Below are 21,777 nucleotides of genomic sequence, written 5' to 3'. Positions count from 1 at the left end.
TTCTGGCAGACTAGGTCTGACGGGATCAGTCTGTCGGACAATCCGATCATGTGTCCAATCGTTTTAGAAAAAAATCAGGCGGACCTAGAAATAGAACATTTCAAATCTATCCGACGGACACAATTCCGACGGACTAAAAATCGGGAAAACCGTTAGTCTGTGTGCTAGTCCGACAGACCAAATATAATGCAAGGACAGCTATTGTCTACTGGCTATTGAACTTCCTTGTTTAGTCCCGTTTACGTCATCACGTTCAAAATGAACGGACATTTGAGGGACTTAGTCCATTCGTATGTGGCCAAGTCCGTTCATTCGGAAAGTCAGTCGAAACTCCGCAGAAGACCGTCGGACCTAGTCTGCCGGAAAGTCCAGTCATGTGATCTTTCACATGGGATTTATGTGCGAGGTGCAGCAAAAATACAGCCTATTCCTGTGGTTGAAAGTACAGTTGTGGCCATTCAGCCTGTACAAGATGACAGCAGCCACAGCAGAAAAGATCAAATTTTCATTAAATGTACACTAAAATCAATATTAGTGGACACAAACAATAAATAATAAAGCTCTGTGTATAAATAAGATATTGGGGCTTAATCACATGGGTGTTGTGTAAATGGTTTATGTTGCTGGAGCCGCCTGGAGCTGTGTGCAGGCATCCTATGTTATGCTATGGGGACGCAGGATCAGTATAAACACATCCGCAGGTCCTAAATTAATAGGTGTGTGGATGCATGTGTACGGTCCCAAATACAGACAGTATATATTCAGGGCTACTTACCCACAACTGTACATCTGTATATTTATAACCTGTGACTGTGTTTGTACAGCTGCTGCGTCCCCATAGAGTAACAGACGGCACAAGCCACATGAACAAACCACTTATTCACATGGCCAGAATACCTATGTGAAGCTGGAGGGTGGTAAAACCCCACGGTTGAAGCTGCAGAGGCAGCAGCTGGGGCACACACACACACACTGTTTGCTTCATGGCCACGGCAGGAATTGGACCCCCTGTTGAACGCAATCATTTCGAGTGAATATGCTCTGCAAGTACCCCGTAACTGCAGTAGCAGCACGCTAGTGCAAGGTTAAAGAGGTTAAAGCAGGCAGTGAGAAGTGATGCCTCAATTATGAGATAGAGAAAGGGACTGAAATCCCCCAATCCCTTTCTCTGCAGCCTCAGCTGCACTGGAGATGGATGAACAGGAAGTGCTCTGTACTGAAGCTTCCTGTTCATTCACAAACTGAAGTATGGTAAACAGTTTGCTATGCTTCAGTTATTAATAAACACAGGAGTGTTTATTAGCCCCCCACTCACTTTCCATCCTGAACTCGATCCTCCTGGTGAGAGACAGAGGAGAAGTACAGTCAATCCCCCTGTCAGGTGTCCAGGCCCTGCTGTCAAACTGATGGGGCCTGGGCCCTGTACAGAAGGTCTGGCTGTACTGCCTTATGGGAGGCCCTGCCAGGAACACTCTTGTGTCCCCAATGGCAGGTAATCACCGGCTGTGCAATTACGTCCCTAAACTGGTACCTCTGTCAGCCTGTCATTCCTTTATACAGGCTACCCATCCACCTGTGAATACAGTCGCAGAAACAGAATTTTGCTGCACATCAAACATAAATCTTGTGTAAATAAGGCCTTTGTGTTCTCTAGTTCATTAATTAGACTCAGCGGGGGTGATTTAGAAAATAAAATATATTGTGCACTTTGCAAAGTTGCTCCAGAGCTTAGTAAATGAGATAAGGCTTCACTTTGCAAAGAACACCCAATCATGTGCAAGGAAGATAAAAAAAACAGAATTTTTTCTTGCACATGATTTGATGATGGAAGTTAGCAGAGTTCTTGCTCATTTACTAAGCTCTGGAGCAACTGCTCTTTGCAAAGTGCATAGTCTAGTTGCATTTAGTAAATCAACCCCAGTGTTTTCTATACTGTCAGAATAATGTTGCAAATGCTTTATTGATTTGTTCCCTGTATATTAATAGACAAAGGAACTAAAAGTCTGAGCGTGACATGTATACACTGCATATTATGGGACTGTGGGCTATAAGATCTGGTATGACCATCTACATTGTATAGTATACACTGCAAAATTAAAAGTACCAGTATGTTACGCTATGGAGTGTGTGTATGAAAAAAAATTTGCCCGCGAATGTCACAAGCATTCACCTAACCGTTAAAATTCAGTATATATTTTGCGTAATCTCCCTGGCGGTATGATTATGTCTGATTTTTGAAACTCAAAGCAGTACAATGTTTTGCATAGAAATTTGGCGTTTTATATCGTAGGCCTGTAATTCTTGGTAATAACAGACTTAAATCTGTCCAAACAAAAAGTCTAGTAGATATCCCGGGTATGATAAAGTTTGAAACACAAAATCATAAATTATAATATAATAAATAACTATAAATAATTATAAAAAATAATATAATAATAATAAAATTAATTTCCCCACGATTCACTATCGCTCATTTTTGCGAGTGATTCTTATTCACTATTGCTGTTTTCTAGCTGGTCTAAAACCACTTTTGATCTAAAGGGACACTTTTTGGTTGCTATGGACAATCTCAAGTTTCCAGGCAGAAAGAACAGTATATATAATATAAAAGTACATACAGGGCACTGGACAAAGCACTAGAGACAAAAGGGATGTGAAATTATTTGATACAGTAATGTAATCGGTAAGATTACAGTGTACTGTATGTGTTATGTTTTTTGAATTTGCCGCCGTGCTCCGCCCCCATGCGTCGTGACGCTCGTAGGGAATGGAGCATGGCACACAGAGCATTGGGCGGATGATCTGGCGGGGGACACATCGGGGGGGGGGGGGGTAACAGCGCAGGATTTTGGTGACAAGGTAAGTAACCTGGACCAGGATTCTACAATGCAATTCCGAGTGTGGCTCGGGGTTACCGCTAATGGTACTGAAATTTAACCCCCGAGCCACTCTCGGGAATTCCGCCAGGAGGGTTAGTATGTGGATTTTTTATGATCACCAGTGCCATCTAGTGGCCATATTCTACATATTTTGCTGAAGTACCTCAATCAGGCAACATACGTCATTATCGCCACTAGATGGAGCTGATAATCATAGGAAATGCACAGATTGGGCAAAATACAGCCAGGATTTGTAAGGGCTAGATGAATGCTTGTGGCATTTGTCCAAAAAATTCTGTATACATTGACCCTTATACATTGTAATATACTGGACCTGCCTGCTCCTCAACTATTTTAGAATAAAAATCATTGTAAATTTACCTGTTAAAAACGTCACTGCAAATTATGTGGGAGAGGAATGACTTGTATACTTTGTATATTATTGGAATTGGGAACTTACTCACAATGTGACCTAAATAGTACTTTATGCACAGGATGACTACAAATACCAGCATGATTTGTAATCTATGTATACACCTGTAGTCAGCTTTTCAGGACCTATATGGGACAGTAAGTCCCAGCATGACCACGTTTATATTAGTACAGTTTAAGAGGAAAAGGTGGCAGCAGTCGATTCAGTAAGTTTCAGCAATGAAAAGTGGCTGTTGTGAGTTGACTCTGATATGGCTGATATGGAGTGCTGTCCTTTGCTCCTCAGCTGTGATCACTGCACTGCTTTATGCCAGATAACACTCAGTGTAGAATATGTACAACCACATGATCACACAGACGCATGTTATCTGTTCTACACGTAGAGAGCATGCAAAATAGTGTTTGCTCCGAGCATATCAAAATGTTCTTTTTATAACCCCCCCACCCGCCTTTATGTATTTAACATTATCATAGGCAGGCCACACATTTCAGGGAAATCCATTGTCAGCATTTGCCCGTATCCAAAATGCAGCCTCCTTTTTGTCCCCCAGTAAAGGCACACAAGGACATCCTAGGCTGTGAATAACTTGCGTATTCGCTGTGACCTGCTGCGCTAAAGTAATTGATGTTTTTAAAGACTGGTTGAGGGCACGGGGTGAATCTGGGAGCCAAGTAATTGGCTCTGACAAGCGTTTCCACTGACTTTTCATATACAGTACAGTAGCGGTGAGGACTTCTATGAATATAGCACCACCCTCAGGAAATTAGACATAGAGAAATACAAGTCACTGTTCTGTTTTTACCAAGAGAAAAGATTAAACAAATACTGAGACTATAAACACCACCAGAGTAACTGGAGAAGAGTAGAACACATAAGGGTCCCCCATCTGCAACATAAGAGCCTTTTACTCTATAGGCCTCATTCACATGGGTGCTGTCACCCTCACTATGTGAATGAGGCATTCAAATTTTTTTGTCCTATGGAAGTAAATGCAGATACAGAAGCTGCACAGACAAAGACGTATGTATGTATATATATATATATATATATATATATATATATATATATATATATATATATATATATATGATAGATATATCTATATCAACATATAGATATATCTATATCAAGATAGATAGATAGATAGATAGATAGATAGATAGATAGATAGATAGATAGGTAGATAGGTAGATATAGATAGATAGGTAGATATAGATAGATAGGTAGATATAGATATTTATATATATATATATGTATATGTGTATATATATATATATATATATATATATATATATATATATATATATATATATGAGAGAGAAACTGGGGCTGCAGATAAACTGGCATATTGTTTCTTTCTCAAAATGCTTTCACAAAGAACTTTCCTTATCACCAGTAGTTGCCATTTACTTACTTTACTTTCCCCATAAGAATGGGAGTACAGAAGGGAGATTATATTTTGGTAGCTACATATAAAATAAAAAATCCTGCAAGTTCTTACTAAATAGATGTGAATAAAAGTGCGGCTTAGTCACTAAACTGCCACTTTCCAGTGTGTCCAGTTAGCCTATTATTAGTTAGAGTAGGTTCATTTCACTTAGCTGTAATGATTCTAATTTGCCATAACAACCATTATATTCCCGCAGTGGTCCCCAGTGAGAGGTGAAAATACAGATCATTATTTCAAATAACATGTTATAGAGCTAATTGAGCCTATTTTTTTGTATTATAGAGATTTTATTATCATCGCTATTAGTAGAATAATTTACAGAAGGTGACATTACTGATTTGGAAAATAGTTGAAACAAGCTATTTTTATGCAAAATTTATATTGTGCCTTGGGCATTCAGCAGATCCCTTTAAGAGAAGTAACATGGTGCTTGTAGTATGTAATATGACTTGTAGGACTACTCTGATACTGATGGCCTGCAATACATTGCTTTTATCAAAACACAGAGTACTGTATTTGTTTCAGCAGTAATTGTGTTGTGGAGTTCTGCCATCTAGTGGTCATTTTACGTAATTCTTTTTTTAACTTTTCAAATCCAGTAAAATGCATTGTTACTATGTCAGGGAGAATAAGTGAAATGTTATATTTCCTGCACTTTCATAATAAAAAAAACACCTTAGTTTACCCAGACTGAAACTTTCTCATAATACCAGTGATTGCCACTAAAGTAACTGCAGACAAATATTTTTAGAAATGTGCACTACATACCAAAAATCTTAAACAATACAGTGCAAACATGTGAGCAAGCATGCTAACGTAAAGACAATAGGCGCTGGTTCTGCAACAAAAAGTGAATACGATTTGGCATACTAATTTGATTCCAGGTAGTCCATACCTATATAATATTACAATAGGTTACCAAGGGAATCCACAGAATAGCTTCATGCATTTCATGTTTTGTAACCACTTTGTCAGAAGCTAATTTGCTAGTGGCATAAATTGCTTTAAAAAGGTGGTGTGCAATCATGTACTTGTCAAACAGGTGACCAAATCGTACTCTGGAAGTGATCTTAATACCGGAAGTGAGTCTAAAACTGGAAGTGATCCCAAAACCAGAAGTTTCATGCATTCAAAACTGGAGCACAACATGGAAGAGATATTAACTATAGATAAGCCAGACTAGATTATATAGACCAGTGATGGCGAACCTTGGCACCCCAGATGTTTTGGAACTACATTTCCCATGATGCTCATGCACTTAGCAGTGTAGTTGAGTATCATGAGAAATGTAGTTCCAAAACATCTGGGGTGCCAAGGTTTGCCATCATTGATATAGACAACTGGAGGGCACAAATACATCAAGTAAAATAAAAATAAACATAGAAATAAAAAATAATGGAGGGGAAAATAATATATATAAAGTTTGAGGTAGAACAAAAAGCAACACTCTGGAGATGTTAACTAAATATGAAATAGATGTTTTGCATAACAGTATGCATATTATCATTATTAAATAATAATGAAACTGTATATAGACTAATCGTAAATTACACACCAAAAATAAATACTAAAATAAATAGCACAAAAGTAAAAACAAATTAATAATAATCAGAAAAAAGAAGAAGCCCTGAAATATAATAACAGAATATCCAAAAATTAAGACTAATACTAAAGACTTGTTCAAATATGGATAATCCTATGCTGCACTGGCGATGGTGTCTCCTGCAATGTGAAATACACAGGGAAAACATTAAAGTTAAGAATAATAATGAAAAATATATATATATAAAAGTGCAACAAAAGAAAAATAAAAGATTAAAAAAAAATAAAGTCACTATAATTATAAACAATTCTATCATACTGCTTAAATACAAGTGTGGTAGATAGCGTATACACCCAAAAAAAAGAACTATGAAAAGTGAAGACCAAAAACTAGGACGCAAAGCAAACACACAAAGGATATGAAGGATATATACTTACCAATGTATACTATCCTCATGCCAATTAGTCAAAAAAATATGAAATCGGATTTACCCAAAACCAAGAAACTAAAGCAAACGTCTATACAAATACAAACCTTTATCCCAAGAAAACTTTTATTAACCTCCCTGGCGGTACGATTATTTCAGATTTTTGATGCTCAAAGCAGTACAATATTTTGCATGAAAATTTGGCGTTTTATATTGTAGGCCTGTAATTCTTAAGAATAACTCACTTAAATCTGTCCAAACCAGAGTCTAGTAGACACCACTTTTGATGTAAAGGGACACTTTTTGGTTGCCATGGACTATCTCAAGTTTCCAGGCAGAAAGAACAGTATTTATAATATAAGACTACATGCAGGGCACTGGACAAAGGGGGCAAAAGGAATGTGAAATTATTTCATACAGTAATGTAATCAGTAAAATTACAGTGTATTGTACGTGTTCTATTTTTTGTACTTTTTGAATTTGCCACCGGGCTCTGCCCCCATGCGTCACAACGCTCACAGGGAACAGAGCCCGACACTGTGATAGATCTGGCAGAGACATGGCTCGCACACACAGCGGGGTGACATCGCAGGATCCTGCGGCCAAGGTAAGTAACTTAGCCTGGATCCTGCGATGCAATCCAGAGTGTGGCAGGGGGTTACCGCTTTTGGTACTGAAAATTCACCTCGAGCCACACTCGGGAATACCGCCAGGGAGGTTAATAGACCTTCATTAATACATTGAGGATTATTTTTATCTAATTTGAAAATCCATTTTCTATTTCTAAAGTAGAGCTCTAGTAATATCCCCTCCTTCAAGGATTTTCTTTTGCCACCTCAATATAAGCGTGTTAACCCCTTCATTTCCAGGCCATTTTTAAGTTTTCAGTGCTGTGATAATTTGACTGACAATTACTTTGTCACGCAACACAACACTGCACTACCTTGTTTATATTTTTGATCACAAGGCATAGAGCCACTAGAGAGAGAGGGCATTGTGCATGTGTTGGGTGCATGCATCAACATAAGGACACCTATGAAACCAATGTTATATCCTGGCAATATAGGAATAAAGCAGGCATGGACCAGTGTATGCTGCTTTCACAGTTTATTTCCTAAAAATAACATTTAGCTAGTTTGTAAAATCTAAAGAAATCCTTAAATGGGCAGCACAGTGGCTAAGTGGTTAGCAGCACTAGATTTGTTGGTTTGAATCCCAACCATGACACTTCCTGCCTGGAATTTGAATGCTCTCCCTGTGCCTGTGTGGCTTTCCTCCTGGTACTCCGGTTTCCTCCCACACTCCAAAGACATGTTGGTAGGTTAACTGGCTCCTATCTAAATTGGCCCTAGTATATGTATGTATGAATGTGAGCTAGGAGCCTTAGATTGTAAGCTCCTTGAGGGAAGGGACTGATGTGAATGTACAATATGTGTGTAAAGCATTGCTTAAAATGATGGTGCTATATAAGAACCAATAATCAAAACGAATAGACAACGTATTAAAAGAGTGAATGTGCCATCCACCTGTGGTGGTTAAAGAAAAACTTCACCCCCTACCCCCTATTCTCCCCATTCTTCATTTTTCACTGTGCACAAAAAGCAAACTTTAGTTCCCTGAAATTCCATTACTGTTTTCAATCTGATAAATAGACTTTATTGGGTTGATTTACTAAAGGCAAATAGACTGTGCACTCTGCAAGTACAGCTGCTCCAGAGCTTAGTAATTGAGGGCAAGCTCTGCTGACTTCCATCATCCAATCATGTGCAAGCAAAAATGCTGTTTTTTTTCATTCTTCTTGCATGTGATTGGGTGTTCTTTACAAAGTGAATGTTAACCTCATTTACTAAGCTCTGGACTGGAGCAACTACACTTGCAGAGTTCAACTGTTCTTTGCAAAGTGTTCCTGTCTGTTTGCCTTTAGTAAATCAACCTCTATATGTTTACAAATGGAGCATGCCTTAAAAAAGTGATAATCCTGTAAGCACATATGTCCTTTGATCCTTTTCCTTATCCCCAAAAAATGCCTCGGGCACAAAACATCTCTCAATTGTGGTGCTTTCTTTGCAGCAATGGGCGGTTTGTCAGCCATGTGTTATTCATATGTAGAACTGGCAAATGTCATGAAGCTTGGGATATGGATAATCATCTGTAGTCATTAGTCTGAAGTAATCTTTTTACATGGCATCAATACGTTTTTTCTCAGTTGTAGTCCTTAGCCCTTTGGTAAGCTTTTTTGGATACACTCTGTTATGAAACCTAATAATTGTATCCTGTGAATGTTTTGAAAATGCCTTGATGTCTATGCTCTTCTAATAACTGTCCCATTGGTAAGCTCCAACAGAGCACTAGAGAGTGAAAACTGGAATAGTGGTGGTAGCTGTTAACAGATGCACATTTTCTATTAAAGTGGACCTTCAGTCATTTTTTTTATCTTTCCATCTATTAAATCCTCTGCCCTTGTTGTTTTAACTTTGGATATTAAAACATTTGTTTTCTGCCAATAAATACCTTATACAGCCCACTTCCCGTTTCTTGTCTGGTTAAAAACCTAGCATCATGCATAGCTCTCCCACCCTCATGAAATTGTGCCGGGAAGAGAGGGGAGATGAGTCATAAAAGGGCCAATGAGAGCAGCAGAGCTGGAGGTGTGACTCTGTGTGTCTGTGTAAATCCAGGAAGTGAACAAGCAGCAGCTTCAGCTGCCCACAGTTAAAATGGCTGCAGACAGACTCAGTGGAGAGAGATTTCCGCAGCATATTTGGCAAGTACAGAAACACAGTATATATAAAATAGTATGAAAAGTGGTTGAAGGGAAGCTTCAGAATGGCAAAGATGTTTTTTATACAAATGATGTGAGCAGACTGTGGGTCCTCTTTAAGTTGTGTAGCAATAGATCCATTAGGTGAATGAAATTCTGTATCTGCAGAGGAGATCAAGAGTTTAAGAAAAAGTTTGCATTGCTGGCATTCAAAGCATCAATGATTTCTCTGTCAATAATTTCAAGATGTCATCTATGTATAAATCATGCCATCATTTTTATCAAATTTGCGGTCAAATACAATTTATCTCTTCCATCAAGCTAAAAACAGGTTGGCAAATGATGGAACGTCTCGTCACAGTGGCTACTGTTGCTATAATTAATCATTATCATTGAACGTGAAGTAATTATAATGTGATATAAATGTCATAAAATCTGGAAAACATGAAGTTCTGTCTATCTATCATTAACATAATGATGCTATTTATAAATTCCACCATAAATCATACACTGCAAACATCAAATAAAAAGCATCAATATCCAAATATAGTGATGGACGAACTTCCGACGGGACGTTTCGCGAACGCGAAACGCGAACGGGCACAAACGTTCGCGAAAACGACCGTTCGCCGCGGGCTCCATTGACTTCAATGGGAGGCGAATTTCGCAAACCTTTAGGTCGAATTTGCGGCCACGGGGTAATTATTAGGGGGTAGCACGTAGTCCCACCACCTGGACAATAGCATAATACATGTATGAGGTGAATTTGGGATCGATAACTACAAGCATTTTTTTTTTATTTGGGAAATTGTTCTGACAATTCAGGACTATGGAGCTAATGAAGGCAATGGAGGAGAGGGAAGGTCAGGGACCAGGGTAGGCAAACAAGAGGGTGCAGGAGATACAGAGCACTGACAGCAGCACCGTAATACAGAGCACTGACATCAGCACCGTGACATACAGCGCTGACAGCAGCTCCGTGACATACAGCGCTGACAGCAGCTCCGTGACATACAGCGCTGACAGCAGCTCCGTGACATACAGCGCTGACAGCAGCTCCGTGACATACAGCGCTGACAGCAGCTCCGTGACATACAGCGCTGACAGCAGCACCGTGACATACAGCGCTGACAGCAGCTCCGTGACATACAGCGCTGACAGCAGCTCCGTGACATACAGCGCTGACAGCAGCTCCGTGACATACAGCGCTGACAGCAGCTCCGTGACATACAGCGCTGACAGCAGCTCCGTGACATACAGCGCTGACAGCAGCTCCGTGACATACAGCGCTGACAGCAGCTCCGTGACATACAGCGCTGACAGCAGCTCCGTGACATACAGCGCTGACAGCAGCTCCGTGACATACAGCGCTGACAGCAGCTCCGTGACATACAGCGCTGACAGCAGCACCGTAAGCAGCCCCAGGAGGAAGTCAGCACAGCACAGGGATGGTGTGATCCCCTCATAATAAGAACCCCCAGGAGGAAGTCAGCACAGCACAGGGATGGTGGGAGCCCCTCATAATAAGAACACCCAGGAGGAAGTCAGCACAGCACAGGGATGGTGGGAACCCCTCATAATAAGCAGCCCCAGTAGAAATATGACACCGCTCAACCTCTTCAAAGAGGAGGGTAGGGGCATATAGTACGGTGTGCTTTTTTGGGTCAGGGAAGTGAGCCAAATGAATTAAGAAGGTCTGTGTGCTTGATTCCAAAAATTGTTTATAGACATATACATGGTCTACTGATCACATGTGTTGAATTCCTCCGAGATCCATGCCTCATTCATTTTTAGAAATGTGAGGTAGTTAACACTGTGGTGAGCTAGGCGAGTACGCTTATCGGTCACAATCCCCCCTGCTGCGCTGAACGTCCTTTCGGACAGGACACTGGATGAGGGGCAAGCCAACAGTTCGATTGCAAATTGGGCAAGCTCTGGCCAGAGGTCAAGCCTGCCCACCCAGTAGTCTAGGGGTTCATCACTCCTCAGAGCGTCCACATCGGCCGTTAACCCAATGTAGTCGGACACCTGACGGTCTAGGCGTTCCCTGATGCTGGATCCGGATGACACCTGTCGATGGGTCGGCTGAAAGAATGACCTCATATCCGAAGTCACCAACACATCTTCAAACCGGCCTCTTCTTGCAGGCGCTGTTGGATTGGTACCCGCAAATCCTTCTCTGGGAGTGGGAATTGCTCCTCTGCCAGCGCACGCAAAAGCAGAATGCAGCATTTCTCGAAGCAAGGCCTGGAAGTGCTGCATTCTGACAGCCCTCTGCGACGGCGGTAACATTTCCGCCATTTTGTGTTTGTACCGGGGGTCTAAGTACGTTGCCACCCAGTACTGGTCCTTGACCCTCATGCTTTTTATACGGGGGTCCCTATTAAAACACTGGAGCATGAAGGCCCCCATTTGCACTAAAGTGGAAGCGGTGTGGTGGCCTGGCTCCTGCTCATCATCCAGGATAATGTCGTCCTCTTCATTCTCCTCTCCCCATCCTCGCACAACAGGGATCCCAGAAAGGTTTAAAGCATGCTCTTCTTGCTCCTGCTCATCCGCCCCGGCACCATCCTCCTCTGACTCCTCATCAGACTCCTGTTGTTGACTTGTCTCAGATAGAGTAGCCCCCCCTGGGAATTCATCCAGCATTGCGACTTCCTCATCTTCCCGCTCCTGCTCCTCCACAGCCTGATCAATGACACGACGCAATGCACGCTCCAGAAAGAAGGCATAAGGTACCATGTCACTGATGGCGCCATGGCTGCGACTGACCAGTTTGGTGATCTCCTCAAATGGCCGCAGAAGTCTGCATGTGTCGCGCATGAGCAGCCACTGGCGCGGTGAAAAAAAACCCAGCTCCCCAGAACCGTTTCTTTCGCAGAGTTCATACAGGTAGACGTTAACTGCACGTTTCTGCTGGAGCAGCCTATCAAGCATATAGAAGGTTGAGTTCCATCGCGTCGGGCAATCGCAAATAAGACGTCTGACCGGCAGATGGTGTCGCCGCTGAATGTCAGCAAGGCGAGCCATGGCCGTGTAAGATCTTCTGAAATGGGCCGAGATTTTCCTTGCCTGCCGCAAGATGTCCTGGACCCCAGGGTATTTGACAAGGAATCGCTGCACGACCAAGTTTAAGACGTGTGCCATGCACGGCACGTGCGTGATTTTGCCCTGTTTCAATGCGCTAAGCAGATTGGCACCGTTGTCACACACCACTTTACCAACTGTCAAATTGAGCGGTGTTAGCCACTCATCTGCCTGTGAACGCAAAGCTGAAAGGAGTGCCGGGCCAGTGTGGCTCTTTGCTTCCAGGCACAACAGACGCAGCACGGCATGGCAACGTCTCACCTGGCATGTGGAATAGGTTCTGGGGAGCTTGGGCGGTGCAGTGGAAGAGACGCTAGCAGCGGAAAAGGAGGAGGCAGCTGAGGAGGAGAGGGAGGAGGATGGAGTAGGAGGAGGAGAAGAAGAGTCAGGCCTGCATGCAATCCGTGGCGGTAAAACCAAATCTACACGGGTGCCACGGGTTACATGCTTGACGGCCGTCAGAAGGTTCACCCAGTGGGCAGTAAAACTGATATACCTTCCCTGCCCGTGTTTGCTAGACCACGTGTCTGTGGTCAGATGTATCTTGGCACCGACACTGTGTGCCAGAGATACATTCACTTGCCGCTGAACATGGCCATATAGCTCTGGGATGCCCTTCTCTGAGAAATACTTCCTTCCTGGGACCTTCCATTGTGGTGTTCCAATGGCCACAAATTTGCGAAAGGCCTCCGAGTCCACCAGTTTATATGGCAGTAGTTGGCGGGCTATGAGTTCTGACAAGCCAGCCGCCAACCGTTGGGCAAGAGGGTTATCCGGCGTCATCATTTTTTTACGCTCAAACATTAGGCCCACGGAAGCCTGCCTTTTTGCAGAAAAATGTGAGCTTGGCGTGATGGAAGGTGGAGTGGAGGACAATTGTGAGGAGAGAGGAGAAGGAGAAGTAGAAGACGAGGCTGGACGGTGAGAGCCTGCAGTGTGGCTTTGTGTGTTCCGTTGCTCCCACTGGGCTCGGTGATGGCTGCTCATGTGCCTTCTTAAGGCGGTCGTCCCTAGGTGAGTATTGGGCTTACCGCGACTAACGCGTTGACTGCAAAGATTGCAGATGGCAACGCTATTGTCAGCAGCGGACACGTTAAAAAAAGCCCACACTGCGGAGCCATGTGCCGGTGTCCTGGGAGCGCCAGATGTGACCGTACATGGTCGATGACTCGCTCCTGATACATTTGCAGTCTGCTTTGTCCCTGCTGTGCAATGTAAGTCATTGCTGCTTCTCCTCCCTATCTGCTGGTCCATATCTCCCTCTGAACTCCCCTCCTCTTCCTCTCTTGTGGGCACCCACGTGACATCACTAGACACGTCATCATCAACGTCACCTTCCCCACCGCTATAAGTAGAGTAGGCAGCAACACCGGGGACCAACCTCCTCCTTGGGCTGATCTGGGTACTGGCGTCAGACTGCTGAGTAGCGCTTGTTGCTACCTCCTCTTCCTGATCCAATACCAAGAGTGGCTGCGCATCAGAAATGTCCTCTTGATATGGATCGGAAAATAATTCCAGTGACTCAAGCGGAAGGTATGTGGTGGTGGTGGTGGTGGTCGTGTTGTTGGTGGTAGTGTCTTTGGGGGTGCACATAGCAGAGAGTGAAGAAGAGGGTGCAGATCGAGAGGATGAGGAGGGTGCAGAAGAGTAAGGCTGAGCGAGCCACTCAACCAAGTCTGGTGCATCCTTTAAAGTAATTGAACGCACCTTCTGCAACTTCCCACTTTGGCTCAAGCCTGTTGCTCCTGCCCTACCCCTACCACCCCTGCGGAAGGGCCTGCCTCTTCCTCTGCATGTCATTTTTTAAATGACCCTGTGACAAAACTCTTAGTCCCTATACCGCTGAAGGACTGCTGCAGTATAGGTGAGCGGTCAGCAGTGGTGCACGTCAACCCTATCTATTGTGGACCTATAGCGGTCCTTACAGAACAGCAGACTGTACCGCACTCAAGCCTATGTACCGTAGCACCCTATACCAAGTTACCAGTCCTTATAAGAACTTTTGTGGACCAAGCAGGTTGTGTATTAGTGTTTAGCAGACTGTACGTCAGTCCCTATACCGCTGAAGGACTGCTGCAGTATAGGGCAGCGGTCAGCAGTGGTGCACGTCAACCCTATCTATTGTGGACCTATAGCGGTCCTTACAGAACAGCAGACTGTACCGCACTCAAGCCTATGTACCGTAGCACCCTATACCAAGTTACCAGTCCTTATAAGAACTTTTGTGGACCAAGCAGGTTGTGTATTAGTGTTTAGCAGACTGTACGTCAGTCCCTATACCGCTGAAGGACTGCTGCAGTATAGGGCAGCGGTCAGCAGTGGTGCACGTCAACCCTATCTATTGTGGACCGATAGCGGTCCTTACAGAACAGCAGACTGTACCGCACTCAAGCCTATGTACCGTAGCACCCTATACCAAGTTACCAGTCCTTATAAGAACTTTTGTGGAACAAGCAGGTTGTGTGTTAGTGATTAGCAGACTGTACGTCAGTCCCTATACCAATGAAGGACTGCTGCAGTATAGGGCAGCGGTCAGCAGTAGTGCACGGCAACCCTATGTATTGTGGACCGATAGCGGTCCTTACAGAACAGCAGACTGTAACGCACTCAGGCCTATGTACCGTAGCACCCTATACCAAGTTACCAGTCCTTATAAGAACTTTTGTGGACCAAGCAGGTTGTGTGTTAGTGATTAGCAGACTGTACGTCAGTCCCTATACCAATGAAGGACTGCTGCAGTATAGGGCAGCGGTCAGCAGTAGTGCACGGCAACCCTATGTATTGTGGACCGATAGCGGTCCTTACAGAACAGCAGACTGTAACGCACTCAGGCCTATGTACCGTAGCACCCTATACCAAGTTACCAGTCCTTATAAGAACTTTTGTGGACCAAGCAGGTTGTGTGTTAGTGATTAGCAGACTGTACGTCAGTCCCTATACCAATGAAGGACTGCTGCAGTATAGGGCAGCGGTCAGCAGTAGTGCACGGCAACCCTATGTATTGTGGACCGATAGCGGTCCTTACAGAACAGCAGACTGTACTGCACTCAGGCCTATGTACCGTAGCACCCTATACCAAGTTACCAGTCCTTATAAAAACTTTTGTGGACCAAGCAGGTTGTGTGTTAGTGTTTAGCAGACTGTGCGTCAGTCCCTATACCGCTGAAGGACTGCTGCAGTATAGGGCAGCGGTCAGCAGTAGTGCACGGCAACCCTATGTATTGTGGACCGATAGCGGTCCTTACAGAACAGCAGACTGTAACGCACTCAGGCCTATGTACCGTAGCACCCTATACCAAGTTACCAGTCCTTATAAGAACTTTTGTGGACCAAGCAGGTTGTGTGTTAGTGATTAGCAGACTGTACGTCAGTCCCTATACCAATGAAGGACTGCTGCAGTATAGGGCAGCGGTCAGCAGTAGTGCACGGCAACCCTATGTATTGTGGACCGATAGCGGTCCTTACAGAACAGCAGACTGTAACGCACTCAGGCCTATGTACCGTAGCACCCTATACCAAGTTACCAGTCCTTATAAGAACTTTTGTGGACCAAGCAGGTTGTGTGTTAGTGATTAGCAGACTGTACGTCAGTCCCTATACCAATGAAGGACTGCTGCAGTATAGGGCAGCGGTCAGCAGTAGTGCACGGCAACCCTATGTATTGTGGACCGATAGCGGTCCTTACAGAACAGCAGACTGTAACGCACTCAGGCCTATGTACCGTAGCACCCTATACCAAGTTACCAGTCCTTATAAGAACTTTTGTGGACCAAGCAGGTTGTGTGTTAGTGATTAGCAGACTGTACGTCAGTCCCTATACCAATGAAGGACTGCTGCAGTATAGGGCAGCGGTCAGCAGTAGTGCACGGCAACCCTATGTATTGTGGACCGATAGCGGTCCTTACAGAACAGCAGACTGTACTGCACTCAGGCCTATGTACCGTAGCACCCTATACCAAGTTACCAGTCCTTATAAAAACTTTTGTGGACCAAGCAGGTTGTGTGTTAGTGTTTAGCAGACTGTGCGTCAGTCCCTATACCGCTGAAGGACTGCTGCAGTATAGGGCAGCGGTCAGCAGTAGTGCACGGCAACCCTATGTATTGTGGACCGATAGCGGTCCTTACAGAACAGCAGACTGTAACGCACTCAGGCCTATGTACCGTAGCACCCTATACCAAGTTACCAGTCCTTATAAGAACTTTTGTGGACCAAGCAGGTTGTGTGTTAGTGATTAGCAGACTGTACGTCAGTCCCTATACCAATGAAGGACTGCTGCAGTATAGGGCAGCGGTCAGCAGTAGTGCACGGCAACCCTATGTATTGTGGACCGATAGCGGTCCTTACAGAACAGCAGACTGTACTGCACTCAGGCCTATGTACCGTAGCACCCTATACCAAGTTACCAGTCCTTATAAGAACTTTTGTGGACCAAGCAGGTTGTGTATTAGTGTTTAGCAGACTGTGCGTCAGTCCCTATACCGCTGAAGGACTGCTGCAGTATAGGGCAGCGGTCAGCAGTAGTGCACGGCAACCCTATGTATTGTGGACCGATAGCGGTCCTTACAGAACAGCAGACTGTACCGCACCCAAGCCTATGTACCGTAGCACCCTAGACAGACCAAGTTACCAGTCCTGATAAAGAGCTTTGTGGAACAAGTGAGTTGTGAATGATTAGCAGACTGCAGCAGAAGGGCAGCAGTCAAGTATAATATTCTTTCTATATTTGGAAGAAAGAATATTATACGTGTACAAGCCTATTACCGTACCACTGATACCAGTCCTGAAAAGAACCTTTGTGGAACTAATAGTAACAGCAAGTCTTTAAAATTATCCTCACTGCCTGACACACTGCTTCCTGCCTGTCCCTATACAAATTGGCAAAAAAGAGTAGGCTGGAACGATTAGCTGGAACAGCTCTTTTGTGGACCTGATAGTAACAGCTAATGATGATGATGATGATGATGATGAAGAAAGACTAATCTGGCTGAGCTGTCCCTAAAATAGCAGCATACAGCGCTCTGTCCCTTTATCTAAACTGACAAAAGAAACTCAGGCTGCTGACCTAACACCTATACCAGTCCTGAAAAGAACTTTTGTGTACCAAATAGCTAGCGTTTTCTCTGTCCCTACTCCACACAGGATCCTTTCCCTACAGTGACAGAAGAAAGAATGTAAAATGGCCACCGGATCGGGTGTATTTATAGGTTAGGGGGAATGTCCAAGTGTCCATGAGCTGTCATGTCTCAATTGGTTGTCCTGTAACACATGATAAACGTGTCACGAAAGGTTAAAGTTCTTGTATACATTAAACACGTAAGTCCGCCGGGGCGAACGACGGAAAAAGGCGTTCGAACCCGCGGACGGCGAAAGTCGGAAATTCGCCGCGAAACGACCGCCGGGCGAACCGTTCGGCCATCACTATCCAAATAATCTCCAACATCACTTAAATAGTGCTCTTCTATTTTTCATCACCACTGTATGTTCCAAACTACATTCATAATAGTGTGCCACCACTATTGGATGGGCTCTCATCTGGTTCCCATGACCTTATATATTAAATATTGTAATAGATAGCCTGTGTCCCTCTCTATGGACTTTTTTTTTTTGTCTCTGTGGTGTCACTGGTGATCATCCCTGGTGGTGGGTCCCTTCTTTTAGGTCTCCAGCACTGCTCCAATTGCTGCAGACCTAAAAAAGGGAACTCCATCTATGACCATACATAATATTGAAAGCCATGGGATCCAACATTGTTGCTTCTTATTTGGTGTTTGCAGTTTATGATGATAACCAATCAGCTTCTAACTTCAGTTTGTTCAATTAAGCTTGGCCAACAAGTGTGAACTGGCCCGAAACTGTTGCTGTTAGACAATAAACTCTAGCCAGTGCTAAATTAAATATTTGCTGAATGTTGATTTTTTTTCAAAGGTGAAAGGCATTTAATTCTGACAGTTGGCTTATCCTTTTAATACCTATTACCGGTACATTTTATGAAGCTCATACATATAAAACCACACAGATATCTCACGTGCATAAAAATTCTGCAAATTATTTTTAATGAAATTACTTTTGGCCCTGCTTTTACTAGTGACAGTTGTTACTCCAAATGTCAATGGAATTATGCTACCAATAGATATAACATAGAGATCTGAAGAAACAGGTGTAGGATAGAGTTGATCGTCAAGACAAATAAACAAAACTTTCAAAAGATCTTTCTTAGATGAATATTTACCAGAAAATAGATTTGTATTGAGCTTGGGGTTTTCATTGGTCAAAATACTTTTGCCTGCTAATTTTCTGCCTCATTTGTGATCAATCATGATATGTGCATTATCTAGACTTGGAAACAATGCTATGGCATTATTTGGCATGATTGCTCAATTATTCTCTGTACAATCATTTTGGTAAACAGAATCATTACTGATTATGGAATAATCATTTGTTTGAAAGCCTATTAACCCTAAATATGAGCCTTACCTCTAAAAATAACCCTTAACCTGATCCTAACCCCCAGTACTTATGTAACTAACCCCTATATTTAACCTGGGGTAGTGCATTGGGTTGCATTATAGTTGGAATAATATGCTGTCCAACACAGTCCAATGGGGCTGGTGCGAAGGAGCCCTAGATCAAAGAAAGCTGACAACCACATAGCTGCATTTCAATCATAGCTGTAGCAATTTTATGTTTTATTTCCAATTTAAATCCATCCACTAAATACAGCATGATACAAACCCATCTTCTTACATATTATTCCAATTCCTGAGAATTTTTTATTTTTTAATGATACGGATGCTGCTCAGATTTCCCGCAGAGCATCTGTCAGGGACTTGCTTTAGAGAAATGACTGATATACAAGTTTATTTCATATGACTTGAATATAAATGCAGACAAAGGCGAACATGAAAAGAGAAGCTTATTTGCAGTGATAAAAAAAAAAAATTATATATTAAAATGTAGCAGAGCCTGAAGGGCAGTTTACCAGCTTGCAGACTGATGCATGTGTCGTCCAGCTTTGTAAACATTAGCCATAACCTGCTTTCCTGTTATCTGCAGTAACACAGATGTCCACACCGTAGCCTCACTTCTGAAGCTTTACCTGCGTGAGCTGCCAGAACCTGTCATCCCATATTCAAAGTACGAGGATTTTCTCTCATGTGCAAAACAGCTGAGCAAAGAGGAGGAATCTGTAAGTAACAGTCGAATATTACATAATCGCTGAGCTACTGAAAAATTGACTTTCTTGTTGTGTATCTCTCCCAGGAGAAACACTTGTATTCTTCTGGTCACTTCACTGTTAGTAACATGATGTAGATGAATCAGATTGGTTACTAATAGCGATGAAGTTTGGGTTCGCTACTACCATGGATTGAGACGAATCCCGCAGCTTTGAGATTCATAGTCCCGGCAAATTTATGTGCAGATTCTCTAGGAATTTTTTTTTTGGTCCACTCTATATTCAACTGCCTGTAACTCTTTGTTAAATCTGTGCATGCATCATGTCCCTCTGCAGAGAACTTCTATGGGAGAGGAGCATATCTTTTAAGACTGTGTCCATAACAGTGTTTAGTGAGGAAAGATTCAATAGAATCTGGCAGTTCCCTCATGTCATCCTCAGAGTCAGTGGTAGGGCTGGGTACAGGACTGCATCCATCCTAATCCAGTCTAATTTGGCTTTAGCTGGACTGCATGACACCGGGGAGGCAGGGAAAGATTGGGGGCTGTTGGGCAGATGTTATTTTGTGTAGATGTCCCCTTTTTAGGCTTGTGTTTTGCCCGTGCTTCAGGCGTGTGTGCCGGCCTGCCACCATCTTGCCTACTTCCTTGTTTAAGGATGAAGAACTCCGTTAATCACTGTGGCTTCCTCAGCTCCTTGCGCTTTTTGGGCATGATAGCTGGTAGTCCTGGGGACAAATCCGCTGTGGGATCGGGTGGATAAGGTGATCCAGTGGGTCACTGTGTGCCGCTGAATCCCCTGTTTGGCAGGAGCTCCTAGCTCATGCAGCCATCAGCTCCGGTGCAGGCCATGCCCCCCTAGGATTTTTTTTTAAACCATAATGCATTGCATGGTCTTTGAACTCTTTTTAGCCAGCTTGGAAGACACAATTAAGGGGATTTGTTGTTACGCCAGCCCTCTCACTATAAACAGGGGACATCGGTCGATATCGGAGGTGACAACTGATGGTCCAGAGGTTGTTTATATAAGAGGTGGAAGATCTTTCACCCACCACCCCTCAAGCGTGATTCGGTCCTTTGGGACCTGTAATAGAGGTGAGAGGCTGGGGAAAACAAAAGGGTGCACTTAAGCACTGAAGTTCTAAGGAACGGTGCATTTCTCACTCACTATTCACTTTGCATGGATATCATCAGCTGTGGAACTGATTGCACATGTTTTTGAGCGGACTGTTTACATTTTTTATATATATTTTTTTTATATATATATTTTTTTGCACTTTGCACTGGATCTTTTAATTTTTTGGAATGTTTTAAGATTGCTCTTTTGAAAAAATACCGTTTATACGTTTTGCACTTTTTGCACTTATGCATGGACTTATTAATTGATTCGATTTCGTCATATTATTATGTTTGATGCACTTTACTATTGGTATTGATACTTTATGCACTTTACTGGGTCGCACTAGTTTTAATATTTCTATGCACTATATGAATGTATTATACAAATTTTTGTATATTTTCATATTAATATATCTACATTATCTGTTACTATTGGGATATTACACATTGAGTGATATGGTAGTTAGCGCCACATAAAACACCCCCTTTTTATTTGTTGCTAATATCAGCTGTGTTTTCAATCCATTATTTTTTTATAGTTTCTTATCCCGTTTTTTAAAATAACATTTTGCAGGTTCAGAAACCACGTAAAAGCACACGATACAATGCAAGAAAAAAAATCTAATTTGGAAATAGTTTGCTTGGAAACAGTGTGTCCCTTTTACTTGAAATACCTTTTATAATGTAGCTGAAATATTTTACCAAGGTCAATAAACATCCTTGTTTATGACAACTAAAGTTCATCCAAAATTGAGTGATTTGCACCTTTGTTAAAAACCCCTCCAGCATTCCTTCCCATAAAAGCTTGACTGTCACATTGCAGCTATATAAGAGTAGGAGCCAGGACTGCTGGGTGTTAGTGGATGCTGTACCTGAGCATACTATATGTAAAAGCATAAATACA

At 42.9% G+C, this 21,777-nt stretch overlaps 1 protein-coding gene across 6 annotated transcripts in view; it reads left to right on the top strand.

Moving 5' to 3' along the window:
* The window catches only part of ARHGAP24 (Rho GTPase activating protein 24), a 725,763-nt gene that overhangs the window by 687,313 nt on the left and 16,673 nt on the right, over positions 1–21,777 (top strand). For all 6 annotated transcript variants that reach the window (XM_077476404.1, XM_077476403.1, XM_077476408.1 and 3 more), the window contains one exon: positions 19,635–19,767. In XM_077476404.1, coding sequence (XP_077332530.1) covers positions 19,635–19,767 — 133 coding nt within the window. The remainder of the gene's footprint in view (positions 1–19,634; positions 19,768–21,777) is intronic.

The sequence above is a fragment of the Lithobates pipiens genome, unplaced genomic scaffold (genome assembly GCF_037356315.1).
Source record: "Lithobates pipiens isolate NorthernLeopardFrog02 unplaced genomic scaffold, aLitPip1_a1.2 Scaffold_13, whole genome shotgun sequence".
NCBI classification, from domain to species: domain Eukaryota; kingdom Metazoa; phylum Chordata; class Amphibia; order Anura; family Ranidae; genus Lithobates; species Lithobates pipiens.
Note: the sequence above shows the minus strand (reverse complement) of the source record. Positions and strands in the feature narration are given on the sequence as shown.